The sequence below is a fragment of the Castor canadensis genome, chromosome 11 (assembly GCF_047511655.1).
Source record: "Castor canadensis chromosome 11, mCasCan1.hap1v2, whole genome shotgun sequence".
NCBI lineage: Eukaryota > Metazoa > Chordata > Mammalia > Rodentia > Castoridae > Castor > Castor canadensis.
This window is the reverse complement of record NC_133396.1, coordinates 118,382,995-118,397,628: the sequence shown is the minus strand read 5'-3', so window position 1 is coordinate 118,397,628 and position 14,634 is coordinate 118,382,995. Positions and strand designations below refer to the sequence as shown.

At 40.5% G+C, this 14,634-nt stretch overlaps 1 protein-coding gene across 1 annotated transcript in view; it reads right to left on the bottom strand.

Moving 5' to 3' along the window:
* Ush2a (usherin) overlaps positions 1-14,634 on the bottom strand; it is a 759,580-nt gene that overhangs the window by 48,659 nt on the left and 696,287 nt on the right. The window contains exons 61-63 of the mRNA XM_074048325.1: positions 13,201-13,428; positions 6,882-8,398; positions 3,920-4,241 (exon numbers count right to left, since the gene is read on the bottom strand). Of these exons, the coding sequence (XP_073904426.1) occupies positions 3,920-4,241; positions 6,882-8,398; positions 13,201-13,428 (2,067 nt within the window). The remainder of the gene's footprint in view (positions 1-3,919; positions 4,242-6,881; positions 8,399-13,200; positions 13,429-14,634) is intronic.

Here is a 14,634-nt window from a genome sequence, read left to right as displayed (position 1 = left end):
TTCATTGAGACATGAATTTTCCAGATAATACATTCTGATCTCCTCTTTCGTCTCATATCCAAACTGTAGGACTCTTCCTTAAGAAAGCTAGGGATAGACCATAGGTTAGTAACCAATTTCTACCATGTGAGTTAGGTACTTGTGGGAAGTTGACTTTGTTTACCGAGGTGATTGTTTATGCGAGTTTGTGCCAATACTCAACCCTAGGTGGTTGTTAGAATCACCTGGAGATCTTTTGGACAGCTGATATACCCAGACCCACCCAGAATCAGGACTACAGTGTAGCACAGCTTGGGCCTGGACATCAAAGTTATTAAAGTTCCCCAGGTGACCCTAATGTGCAGCCAGGGCTGAGAACCCATGATTTAGGAAACCACCACTTGAAAAAAAAAAATCAAGCTTAAAGTAGCACACTGCTGCTCTGGGGCAGCATTTCTCAAGGAGAAAGTTAGTGATGGACCATCCAAGCTGCTTGTTAAGAACATAGACTGCTGGAGTCCCTACCCAATCCCCTCAGGAATCTATCCTGTGTTAGTTTCCTGTCCCTGTGACAAAATACCTGAGATAATTTATATAGAAGAAATAATTACTTTGTTTCACACTTTCAGAAGTTTCTGTCCATGGTCACTTGTCCCTGGTGTCTTTGGAGCTGTGGTGAGCTGTACTCCATTGAGAACTTGTGGAGGAAGAAAGCTGTCTGCTTCATGGTGACCTTACCCTCCAAGAGCCTGTCCCAGTGACCTACTTCCTCCTACTAGTCCCCATCTCCTAGCTTCTACTTCCTCCCCATAGTACACCAGCTGGGGACCAAGCCTTCAACACATGAACCTTTGACATTCCAGATCCCAAACTAGAGCATGTACTTTAAACAAGCAATTTTGAGTAATCCTCTATCTTTAGGGCATTTCATATTGAGGTATTATTGGAAAAAGGTGTCTTGAAATCACGTAGCTTTTTCTTTCTTTTTTTTTTTTTCTATTTCTTTTTGGCAGTACCAGGGTTTGAATTCAGGGCCTTGAGCTTGTGTGCTATCACTTGAACTGAACTCCTAGACTCTGGAGGTTGGGGGAGGGCAGCATAGGACCTTGATCCTCCTACATATACCTCCTGAGTAGCTGGGATTACAGGTATGAACATCACACCTGGCTTGTTGATTGAAATATGGAATCAGGAAGGTTTTGCCTTGAACTGGGATCCTCCCAATCTCTGCTTCCTGAGTATTAGGATTGCAGGTGTCAACTATCACACTTAGCTTCACATAGTTTTTCCTCAAATGAGCGAGTTACCCAAGATGTGTCTATGAATTACTGTGAGATGTTGACGGCATCTGCTGGCCCTTGCCCTCTATGGTCTTTCTCCAGATATTTCTTCACCCTTCTGGCCATCAGAACATATTCACACGCTATCCTTTTCTATCACTAACCAACTGATCTGATGAGTTAATTTCGACTTGAAAGACTGCCATGTTCTGTCCCATCACTAAATTTTAGCAGGTGCCTTCAATGAGGTGAGTAGAATGATGAAGGATGGTGTATGTGGGTTTTTTTTTCATTTTTGGCAGCACTGGGATTTGAACTCTGGGTCTCTCACTTGCTAGGTAGGCACTCTTATTGCTTAAGCCACGCTACCAGTCCATGTAGGGCAGTGGAGGAAGGCCGTGTGAGCACACCTGACATGCTCAGTGCATACAATGTGAATGGCCACATACTCAGCTATAGCACCATCACCCTTTTAAGAGTCCCATACATTTGGGAAGTCTCTCGGTTCTTTGCTTTTAACTCTCTGCAAGTGTACTAATTATCTCAAAAGACAGTTCAGTGCAGAAGATTCAAATCATTGTTAGGTGAACAGATTGTGTCTAGGACAGGGAAGGTGTTCCCTCAAAGGCAGCTTGCAGATGAAGTGCTCCTCGAGTGGACTTGAGAGCAATACAAATTCATCTCAAAGACAAAATGTTCTTTTGTTAAAGGGAAATAAATTCCTTCAGCACGTGAGTTCCTTGATGGCTTTTATAGAAATACTCAGAGTCCATATAAGCTCAGAACTTGCACATGTTAAATAAATCTAATCATTAACTCAGCATTTAACCTCTGCCTTTCAAAATGTCATTTTCCATAAAACCTGGGGCTGATAAACCCAGTTTTTTCTGCTCTCTATTCTTATGTTGTAACAACATAGGATTAGTTAATAAATGCAAATTTGAGACCAGTTTTTTATGAGACCAAATTAAATACTTTTACTTGGCAAGATGAGTATGGAGGAAGCCTGTGACAGAGTTGAGTGTAGGAGTTACAAAAGTGACAGCATGGCCTGAGATTCAGAACTTGTCTCTTCTCTGAAATGTAAGTCCCTTGATCATGGGTAGCTTCTGATGGGAAATTTAACAAGAGACAAAATACATGCTTGGAATTTACCATTCTTGAGAAAATGGAGATGAGACTTCTGCAGAAAATGTGACCAATATTTAACCTAATGACACAACACAAGGCCGAGGGAAGGTGTAATCACTAATGTGTGCTCAGTATGTTTTGTTGATTTAGTTTTGTCTAATTTGGGTCAAAGATTTCATGCCAATTCCATCTGACTCTCTCATAAAGGTATGTTTTTATTCATGAGAGATTAGATAATGGAGAACGGAGGGATTTTTGATAACCTGACACTTTTAAGTGAAGATAATGAGAACAGAACAAAGGGATGGCCACATAAGTCCTGACTGTTTCTAACAGTATTCTGTTTCCAACTGTGACATCAGTAGGAATTTTGTTTCTTCATGACATAAGCTTCAACCCTTATCTTAATCCTTAAAGCTTCATGTGTTTTAAGATTTGAGAAAGGACTAAAATGCACACACTGTACATTTTGCAATATCTCCAACATGATCTGGTTAGCTATCTTATTATAAAATACATTATTTCTTTAATAAAACACACAAATATTCATATTTAAGTGGGATAAGTAACTACTGTAAGTGGTCTTAAGCTTACTTAGATTAGATTTTGCTGGTGAATGAGTTGGGCCTGACTAAGAAATCACTATTGTGTTTAAGAGGTTTTTAGATTTAGAATTGCAACCAAGAAATTTAGATTTATGTCTCCAGACCATTCCAGAATGTATTTAGATTTTTGATTCTAACTTCCTTGGATAATTTGTCTAAACATTATTGACCTAAAACATGCTCTTTTCATGCTTAAATATTCCCTCTAACCATCATACTTACTGACATGCTTACCCTATTCTTGGTGATTTTATGAGCTCTTATTATGATAAACTTTTCCAAGAGGGTCACTACTACAAGGGGAATGCATGTGAGTTTTGATGTCAAAACAGCAGAAGCATAACAGAAATTTTCCGTTGATTTAAAAAAGACATCCAGAATATTATTCTTAATTCTTGGCTTTTTAAAGTTATGAGAATTCTTATTTTTTATGCCATTCTCAGATGAAACTTACTTAATTCCCATGTGAATGTTAGTCACATCCCTTTAGACTTTCCTTAACATTCCATATCTTTCTTGAGCATCTTGGCTAGAGATGTTTGCCATTAAATTTTATTTTTCTTTGTTACCATTAGTGAGTTATTTTCAAAGGGATCCTTTAGCAAGCAGTATCTCCTACCACGGTAACACTGTCCATGGGAAGCTTAAAGAAACCACTTAATAAGAAATGCAAATACTTCACTAACACCTACATAGTAAAAGCAAGCATATATCACATGGATCAAGAACCAAGGAAACGAAGAGGGCAAATTAACATAGTCTTTCCTCCTCATTCACTGCTTAAAAATTTTGAGAGGATATTGTAACCCTCCTTAAGACCACATTTCGTTAAGTGGCTTTTCAACTTGCAAGCAATTTTTATGGGCAAGTTCTAATGGGTGCCCACAATCTTGGCTTGAATGGCTGGTAATACACATTTCTTACCTGATACTCATACTCTCTGAAAGGCAATAGTTCAGAATCCATAAATGAGCTTGAGCTTCCATCGTAGGTTAACACTGGGTTGGATTTTCCAAGTTGAGTTACTATTTGCCTCCTGTACAATTCAAAGTATAAGACTTCTCCATTTGGCTGGAGTGGTCCTGTCCACCACAGGGCAACAGTAGGTTGGAATTCTTCTGGCACCATCTGTACCTCCAGATATGGAGCAGGTTGCATCAGGGGTGCAGCCTCTGAGGTCTGGGTGGATGTCCAGTCACTTGATGCACATCCCTGGGTGGTACAGGCTTGGATTTGTACATCATACCTGCAGGATAATAAGGAAGATTACAGGTGACCCATAAAATAGATCTGCATGGGACAGTTCCTTAAAAGACCAACTGTTTTTGGAAAAGAGACAAGTGCACATTTATTTTTATATATAGCTAACTTTGAAAGAGTAATTAAGTCCTATTTCCATAGAACATTTTGAACATTTTAAATCCTCTGACTTTCCAAACTAAAAGAAAGACCCTCAATCTGTTTGGTGAGTGGGCACAATTCTTCCCCTAAAGAAAGCTGCAGGGAATAAATACATTGAAGATTATTTCCAGCATAAAAATCCCAGTATCATGCAAAATTACTTAACACTGCAATGAAGAATGCAGCCTGGGGAGTACAAATCAGTGGAAGCAGTCCTGGACTCCTCCCATCTGTGCAGCTGGGGCTAAATGATTCCTCAGGAATGTTTTTCCAGGTCATGAAGGAACAACCTGGACTTAGGTCTCAGTGGTAATAAATCCCCTCACTGGATACCTGACATCTTAAAACAGACTCTCTTACACCACACAAAGACCTTTTGGGGCCAAAGTTAACCCAGCTACACACTAGATTATCCATCATGGAGACACCTTATCACCATCCAGTTAAACTCAACTAATCAATTATGTTTTGCCTCATAGCTGGTATCTGCCACTTGGAAAGGTTTATTTACATAGCAGGGACCTTTTTCTTTTGAATGAAAGGGACTGTGGTTAGTGTTAAGTGCCTATGGCTACAAGTGGGCACTTTTTCCCTCTATTCCCAGCACACATTGATGCTCTGACACCACTTGTATCCCCTCAAGCACCTAGCTACCTTTCTTCCTCCCCTTATTTCTTGTGTTTATAGCCCTTTCTGCTATTTTCTGCCTCCTCTCTTTGTTCCTTTAGTCGCTGCTTATATTCCCTTGCTTGTTTGCTTTCTGTTTTGCATTTTCCCTTAATTAAACTTCTCTTTTCCTTTGTAACTTCTTTTATTCCCCTTTTCTTCTCCTCTTTCCCTCTCTCTCCTGTTTTACCCTTCTCTACTCTGATGGGATAACCAATTTATTGGTGAGTAAATCCATAGCTGTGTATGGCAGATCTGACATCTAAGCAATTCTGAGAGATATATTTTTATTGTCCACATAGAGATTATTCTCTTTCTGGATTATGTGGTTGTTTCTAAGCCTTGGGCCAGTTTTAGGGCATTCCTGCTTACTGTACTCAAAGGTGGGTGCTTCCAGTATCAGTAAACCTGGTATGCTTTAAATCCTCAAAAACAAAACAAAACAAAACAAAAAGCTGCATGAACTTCAATTTTGTATTGCAGTGATTTTCTGCTTTAATGTCACTTATAGCTCCAATTAGAGTGTCTAATTGGAAGGAGTGTCTCATGAATTTTTAAATGTCATTGGTAGGTTTAACAAGTTAATCAAATTTCTTTCTTTTCCAGCCTGGAAAAAGTGTCCCTTTCACATGTGGAAAACCACTGTCTTCTCTAGAAAAGTTTTTGAACATCAGTTTCAAAGGAGGATCAAATGGACATGATTTTTGATACGTGTGTGGACAGTCAGTCACAGAGGAGGCCAGTAGAAAATGTATGGCTTTGCAGCTACTGTGGGCCTTTGTAATGTCCTGAGTCAGAGTAAGATAAAGGCCAACTCATATAGCATGCGGATTAGCTATGGAGGACACCTGAGAGAGCCTTAATTACTGCTTAATGTTTAATACCACCCTAAATAATTGTCAGGAGTAGATGCATAAGACCTTGAATGTTTTATTTAAACAGCACTATATATCAGAGATAATTATAGGGAGTATATAATCTATACATCAGTAGACTACAATTATCACTGAATTTTATCTGGTGACTAGAAATCAACACTTCCAGTTTTTAAATTTTTTTAAGTGGTTCTGCTCATTTTACTAAATTTTAAGCATAAAATGCCTTTTATTACTCTTCTCTTTGGGGATGTAAGTTACTTAAAATGTGATGGGAAAAGATGCCAGGCAATTCTTTAAGTCACGGGAAGAGTGCTGGAGGCAAAATTACTTTGTGTGAGGGCGGCATACTTCTACCCATTCACAGAGCCAGGAAAACATGACAAAGCAAAGCAGTACCATCTGTGAAGTCATGAGTTCAGAACTGAGGGAGTCCTGACGGGACTGAGGAAACAGAAGAACCTCATTTTCCCTGGAAGAAGTACTAGATTCGATAAGAAGAGCTCCCCATAAAAGAAAGTTTGACTCAGTGTAAGTCTGGCCAGTAGTTCTCAATGACTGATACTTTTTCATGTTTTACTGTCTATTCTGTTCACAGTTTGGCTCAGGCGACCAGCTGGGGTTCTGAGAACTATCTGGGGGTCTGCATGTTTTTAGGGGGGCACTCAATTTAGGGGATTGGCCCCATGTTTGCACTACTTGTTCTAAACAAGGTGATGAGTTACAAACCTTCCTGAGAAACTGATGTCAAAACAACGCTGGCAAGAATTCTGCTCTCCAGAGGTTGTGGAGGCAGGCTTTGGTGGGATGAAGATGTGGCTTGTCTTCTATGGAGACTTAAGTGGACAGGGACATCACGCAGCATGCTCTGAGAGTCTCCACTAGACCTTGCACAATAGAAAGGTCAGTGGCTTGCTCTCAGGAAACCCAGAGTGGCTACCTACCTGTGAAATGGCTCCAGCTGCTTTACTGTGAATGACTGTGTACCAAAAGAACTGCGTGTTGTGTTTAAGTGTATGTTTTTTGTTTCTCTTTCAAACAACTCATGGATGAAGAGGGTATAGCTGACAATATCACCATTTGTCCTCACTGGAGGGTCCCAACTCACTAAGATCTCCTGAGGGCCTGTAGCGTGCAGTTTTGGAGGCTCCATCCCTGAGGGAGCTGAGGGGCTGGTTCCACCTTTGACAATTAGACTCAAAATACTCCCTTGGCTATTGATGGCAGTTACTGTGTAGCCGTACTCCACACCTGGGCTGAGGGTAAAATCATGATAGCGAGTTTCCAAACCAATGTATACAATGTTTCCATCCCTCCTAAGTTCATAACTTCTGATCTGGCCATTTAGATTTCTTGGGGGTTTCCAGGTGATTTCTACTGATTCTGGGCCTATGACTTGCAATGTTGGGGGGTTCATGTTCTCTGGTGGGGACTCCATTGTCCAGGCACACTTTATCACATTGGCTGAGCATCCTCCATTTGTGCAGGCTATGAGGGAGAAACTGTACTGAGTAGAAGGCTGCAGGTGGCAAACCAGGAGAGACAGGCCCTGCCCAGCAAGGTACTCCTTACCATCACATCTAAGCAGATATTTAGTGATCTTTCCATTTGGAAGTGATGGTGGAGACCAAGATACAGTTATTTGATTAGCACTGATGACCCAAGGAACTGGAGGACTGACTCCAGATGGAGCAGCCTCAAGAGTTGTGATGCTGGTGGGTGTGTTGGAGGTACAGCCTCCACTCGTGCAGGCCAGGACTGCATAACTGTAGGTGGAGGAAGGAAGGAGCTTGTTGTCAGTGTAATTAAAAGTCGCAGCATCAAAGCTGAAAGGACAGAGCCTTCCGTTCCTTTGAAGACTGTAGGACTGGATAATACCATTCGACTGTCTGGGTGGGCTCCAGGAAAAGAGCAGTTCTGTGGGATTCATAGATCCATAGGATATCTCTGGTGGAAAGAGACCTTCTGGGGATGCTTGTAATGTTCTCACCGCATTCCAGGAACTACAGATATGTCCCACTGAATTCCAAGTGCAGATTTCATAGTCATACCATTTCCATGATTGCAGACCTGTGTCATTGTGCACAAATGTATTCCTTTCAATGTTATATTCTGAGAAAACAATTTTCTCATTGGTCTGCATTGTTCCATTCCTCCCAGCTTCTCCCTCAAAGCATCTGCGAATTACTTCATAGCGAATTATCTTTCCATTTGGATTAACAAGCTCAGACCAGTGTAGCACAACACTGGTGGGATCCACAGACCGCACTGCAGGAGCCAACTGAGAGTCTGGAGGGGCTTCCCTGGTCCAGAGTGGCTTTGGTGCTGAGAGTATACAGCCTGCCCTGGTGCAGGCCTCCAGGGTCAGAGTGCAGAGAGTAAAGGGATGCAGGTGTCGGAAGAGGAACTGGTGATTCAAGCCATTGTACTCCAGGAGCCTGTCACTGAAGATGTTGTATGCCTGGAGGAAAAGAGAAGCAAAAGGAATTGCCTTTTAGAGCTAGTTAGCCCTTTTTAAACATTTGCCCTTTATTCCTGGTCTTGATGATCTAATCCAGAAGAAGCATTGTGTTATTAATTTTGGAAATGTGATCTTTCGCATTAATGTAAGGTTCACAGAAAGAGAAATGACTGTTTTTTTTTTAGAGGTTGGATCATATGTAAGCATCTATCTAAATCCCAGGGCTACTGGACTTTTTTCTTTGACTTAAGCAGTGCTCATGAGGTTTCTTCCATTTTTTTACAACAGGAAAGAGTATTCAAATCTATCTTATAGGCACTATGTATTTTTGATTGCATACTGACTAGGGTAAGTAGAAATTATAGAAATTATCTATCTTCCATGGAAATGGAATTATAATGCTTAGTCATTTGTTGTTACAAGGAACCAGGACTAAAAATGTGTCTGTGTGTATGTGTTTGTGTATAAGTGTGTAGGCACACACACATATATATGCTATAAATATGTGTAATTATATATAATTATACATGCATAAGTAATATATATACACATATTTATATAATTTTGATAGCAAGGAGATAGAACAAAACCATGATTGATTGCTTCCTTTGGTGCAAAACATTCTTTGGTTTTGGGGGAAACCATCTGAACACTCATCATTTAAGCATGGAGCAAATTTTCATTTCTTTTTCTTTTTCCTTTACAAAGGTGGGAAGCAGTTTGACTTGAATGTAGACTTTTTTGGTCAGTGGTTTCCTACCCTTTTCCTGCTTCAGGGTACCTGGGAGATATGACACGCCCCTGCAGATGACACCCTGCATGTTTATGGTTCTCCAGAGAGCACAGTATATGCATCAGAACCACAGCAAGATGGTTCTTGAAGCTTAACTTAGACTGGATTGCTACTCTCCTTTAATATTGTTTAAGATTAAACAGGATACACTTTTGGACATCAGTATTAGACTATTGTATTTTGGTATGTTTTTCTTGTTGGGGGGTCCCAGGGTTGGAACATATTCCTAGGGGGAGGGGAGTGGCATATTTTTTGAAGGGAACATTGATTCCATAATAAACTTGTAAGTCTCCATGGATTCCTGGCCCCAAATGCTGGCCCTGCTACTATCCTGGCAAATCTCTAGCCAATGTTGAATTCATCTCTCCTTCTACACCCAAGTGCCTGAATGGGTGTGGAGAAAAATATTCAAATAAGTTAGTATGGTTTGAATGAGTGTCTCACAAAGGCTCCTGTGTTAAAAATTGGTGCCCAGGGTGTTGATTTCAGGAGGAAGTCCTTAAGTCCTTGGGACTGTGCCTACAAGGAGAATTGTGGAACCTCAATCTCTTCCTTTTCTCTCTTTTGCTTCCTGGCTTATGATGTAAGCAGTTTTGTTCTTCCATTCATACTCTTGTCAGAGGACCAAAGATATTTTGGATTCCCAGATATATGAGCCAAAATAACTTTTATTTTTATAAGTTAATCACCTCAGGTATTTTGTTGTAGTCACAGAGAGCTGACTAATACACATGCTGAGTGGTCTCACTTTAAATCTTACCATAAATTTTAAATAGGTAATTACCAAATTGCAATCCTGTTTTATTCCCTTATGCATTTGCTCTCTCATTTTCCAAAGTAATTATTTTATGGTTTCTCCTTTCCCCATTAACTGCCAATACCCATTTCCCTGTCTCAGAGTTGATTGTTGACATCACACAAATTTGAGAAAAACAGAACCCATTAGAAACAAATGTGCTCCTGTTATGTATGATTGCCCCCATATCCTTCTCAATCTAGCTTATACTACAGATAGTCCCTGACTTATGATGCCTTGACATATGATGTTTGACTTTATAATGGTGAGAAAACATATCCATATAGACATTTTTTAAACTTTCAGTATAGTATTCAATAAATTACATAAGTATTAAACATTATTATAACATTGGCTGTCTGTGAGATGATTTTGCTCAACTGTAGGCTAACGTAAGTGTTCTGATCATATTTGAGATAGGCTTGACTCAGTTATGATGCTTAGTAGGTTAGGTGTATTAAACCACATTTTTGAGATGACAGTGACTTATCTAGATGTAACTCCACAAGTTGAGAAGTATCTGTATTTGTCTTTATTCCTTTTGCTGTGGCAGAAGTATCTGTGCCCCTATTCAAGACCACCCAAGCTCTGCCCCCCACCCTTTCCTCCCTCCTAATGACTTCACTCTTGCAATTACTATCTCCTGTATCACCAGCTTATCTCCCTCTCTGGTTATTTCCATTAGCGTTTAACTGTTCTCTAGTATCTTCCATTGATTTTTAAATAAAATTTCTCCAATACCACAGTGCCCTGGCTACTGCTCCATTTCTCTGTTTTTGTTTCCACCTAAGCTTCTTGAATAAGTTGCTGTCTGTGTTTCCTCCTGTGCCATTTTCTCCAGAAGCCATCCCACTCAGATTTCCCATTCACCGCTTGATCTTTGTGATAAGACCCCACATTACTAGATACATTCTCTTCATAGGGGATCTCTTTCAGCACCATGGTTTTAAACCCTGTCTATTCTCACAGATTCCAAATATTTTTCTCAGGAATGACCTCTCCTGAGAGTGCTAGACTTGTACTTCTGCTTGCCTACCTGTTCCTCAAACCTGTTCATTTTCCTATCTTTCTTTCATAGTCACCGGCTCAAGGCCAAAGCCTAGAAGTCATTCTGAATCACTCTTTTTCCTTCATGCACCACATCAACTCTATTAACAATTTTTTCATCTCTACCTTCTGAATATATCTCAATCTTCCATATCTCTTGACTTCACAACTCTTACTCTAATTTGAGGCATCATCAATTCCACTCTGAATTATCCAATAGCTTTTAAACTCTATTGGTCTTCTCAGACCTCATTTTCCACACGACAGCCAGAGTGACTTTTTTAGAAACAAATTTGGTCATGCTATTCCTTTGCTTAAAGTCTTCAGTCATTTTTCATTGCACCCCAAACAAATTCTCAGCCCTGTGCTGTAGCCCAGAAGGTTGACCATGTCCCACTTCTGACCAATGCCCCCAGTATCTTCTAGTGCCATCTTCTCTTCTCCCTAGTGCTTCATCCACACTGGATTTCTTCCCTTTCCTTGAATATACCAAGTTCATTCCTGCCTTCAGGCCTCACATTTGCTGCTCACTTTGTCTGGAACATTTGCCCCCACATCTCCACATGACTGACTCTGTCTTGTCATTCAGGGCTCAGCTCAAATGTCAACTCAATTCAAATGATTGTCCATTTTAAAGTAGCCTGAGCAGGCATAATTACATTACTCTATTTAATTTTCTTTATAGCATCCATTGCTGTCTGCAATTCCCTTGCATATTTATTTATCAGCTTATTGTTTGCCTCTCTGTCCCCCCCCCCATCACTGATATATTCCCACACACTTATTGGAATACATGTAAGGGCTGTGACAGCAGGGACCTTTTCTGTCTTGTTCATTCTTGAGTAAGTGCCTGGCACTTAGTAGAAGCTCAATAAATATTTGGTGAAATGTAATTGAAGGTAAGAGGAGTCAACGCTCCTCTTGTCAATCATTCTAAGGAGAAGCGGGCTCTGAGCTGGGAAACATGCCTGAAGGAGAAGCATTGCAGGAAATGAGGGAGCAACTCTTTTCTCTGATGGGGTCCATGGGGCTGTAATTTAGAATTTAAAGTTGTGGATCCTAAGGCTCAAGCCTCTTGCCCCAGGGTGTGTATGGGGGGGAGTTCGGTGTCTATCACATGTTGGATGGCTGGTGGAAAGTGGCTTGCCTCTGTTATTGGTATCAGGGTTACAGCTAGGCAGAAGTAGCCAACAGAGAGGCCAGTGAGGATGGACTGGGCCTGCAAGATTCAGGTTCAGTTCTAAGTTATTGCTGCATGTAATTTCCTGCTCTTATGAAGTATCTTTCAGGGATACTTCATTGAAAGTACTAACTATTTCATGTGGAATAACCATAGAAGTCTCTGCCATACAGAATGGAGTGGGAAATGATTGTAGTAGTTGTGGACTGGGGATTCTTAGCTCCTGACTATAGAAGTAGTTGATGAAGACCTAAGTGTAGGAGGGCCAGAGGAGACTGGAGGTAGAGGTAGGAGTGGGTGTGGTGGGGCAGATGAGTTGCCACCACCCTTGGGGAGAAACATGAGAAAGGGAGAAAGGGTATAGCTTTCATGTGAGCAAGGGTTCAGAGCAAAGCACCAAAATGTTCTTCATAGAAATGTAACCTCCTTCATTGTTATAAGCTGGTGAAACTGACATATGTGTGTGATATTTATAAGATTTTCTCATGGCTACATAGGGAAGTCAGTGATTAGCAGACACGTGTGACTTGCTTAGTGAGCTTTGTCCAAAGGGCAAAATTGGCAAGGTTTCCTCAGATCACTAGGTGGAGAGTTGAGGAGGCAATAAGAACATGGTCATTTTGAGTTGAGATCTGGTCTGACTTCCTAGCTTCAAATCCCACCTCCATCATTTACATCGTTAGCTCAAGCAGCTGGTTAGCCTTTATGCGCCTCATGAAGTCTAGTGGTTCCCACTAGTGGAGCTAATGTGAGGATTAAATGAGGTAACGTATGGGGAACAGCACAATGCTGGGTTCACACAAGCATCACACACGCACTCATGAGCTACTTTTCTCTGATCTATGAGTGTGTGCCTAGAGGAGCCATCAAGCAGAATTAAGTAAGTTGTGAAGGGAGTTTTCCCACAGTGACCTGATGGCATGTCAGGACTCATCTATTTATCTGGAGGACACCAAATGTGATTCCACACGCGGGGTAGACGTTACCTCAATCAGTCCTTCGGCGCTCATAGGCTCTACCCACTGGAGCAGCAATGCCCATCCATTTTCTTTTTGTTTTACGGTAAACTTGCTCGGTCCACTTGGGGATGATTCTAAAGTTTGAATCAGAGTCCAGGGGCTTAAAACTTCTCCTGCATGATTTGCAGCCACCACAGCAATGTGATAGGTTGTGAATGGTTCTAACCCAAGAAGGTGGGCTTCATGGGTTGTTCCCTGTAAGAAAGTTGACAGGTTACATTTTAGAAAGTGACAATACAGGTTGGAAGTTAATTCTCTGAAGTACCTGGCCAAAGGAACTGCAGCAACAGCAGCACAATTAGTGTACAGAGTTGTGATCAGGAAGAAAAGTACGAGTGTTTTTTCTTGTTCTTCTTGACACTCTGAATATATTACTTAATTCTGTATGAATTCACATACCCAGAAAGTATGGAGCAGAGATGATCGTTGCCTTTTCAGAGTCTGTAACCAAAATATGTGGTATGTGAACATTAAAAAACAAACAAACAAACAAACCAACTCTGGTGCCCCATATCAGTGCTGCATTCAGTTCCTGATGAAAGTCAGTGGTACCAAGTTGCAAGTCAGACTGGACTAATTACCCACCAGGTTATCAGTGTTTGGAGATTTAACCCAAAGAATCCTAACTCTCTAATCCCCAGTACTATTTGTTTATATATCTCCCTTCCTCATTCTCTTGGTGTATATTTATATCCTACAAATTCAATAAAACTAACACATGCAAGAAAAGAGTAACAAGCAGATTGAACTATAAATGTACAAACACCCTTAGAGAAGTCAGCTATTAATATAAATGGGAAAGTATCTTTGTTAAAGCACCATAGCTAACAACATAAAACATGTCCAAAGTAATTGAGAATCATGTCTTTGAGAATTTCATTTTTGTTGATTTAAAAGAAAAGAAAAAAAAAGATAGCAGAAATAGGTTTTTTATGTTGTTTGGTTTTTCTTGCTTGGAGAGAAGCATTTTACATATTTTGCATAGCTAAACAGCAGCTAAGGATCTTAATGTTTTGAAAAGCCCTGGGGTGGTTTTCCCACATCTGGACTGGGTGGATATGTCTATTTAAGGTAGGAGTTATGTCTGCAAGTAGGGTAGTAATTTGTATATAGATAAACACACACACATACACACACATCCAAATTGGCGTTTTCTGGTGTATACCATCCCCATTGGATGTCAGCGATCATGAGGAAGTTTTGTCTGGGTTAGGAAGATATTTACGTTTAATGATCTGTGACATGGGCTTTGGTTTATTAGATGTTTAGATGTGATAGATAGTCTTCAGTTGTCTCATTTTCTTTGTGGGCAAGGCGGGAGGAATACAAGGTAAAGAGGAAGTAATTTCTGAAAGTGGGTAGCCAAAAACATCAGACACTTATATGTAATGAGTTCTCCTT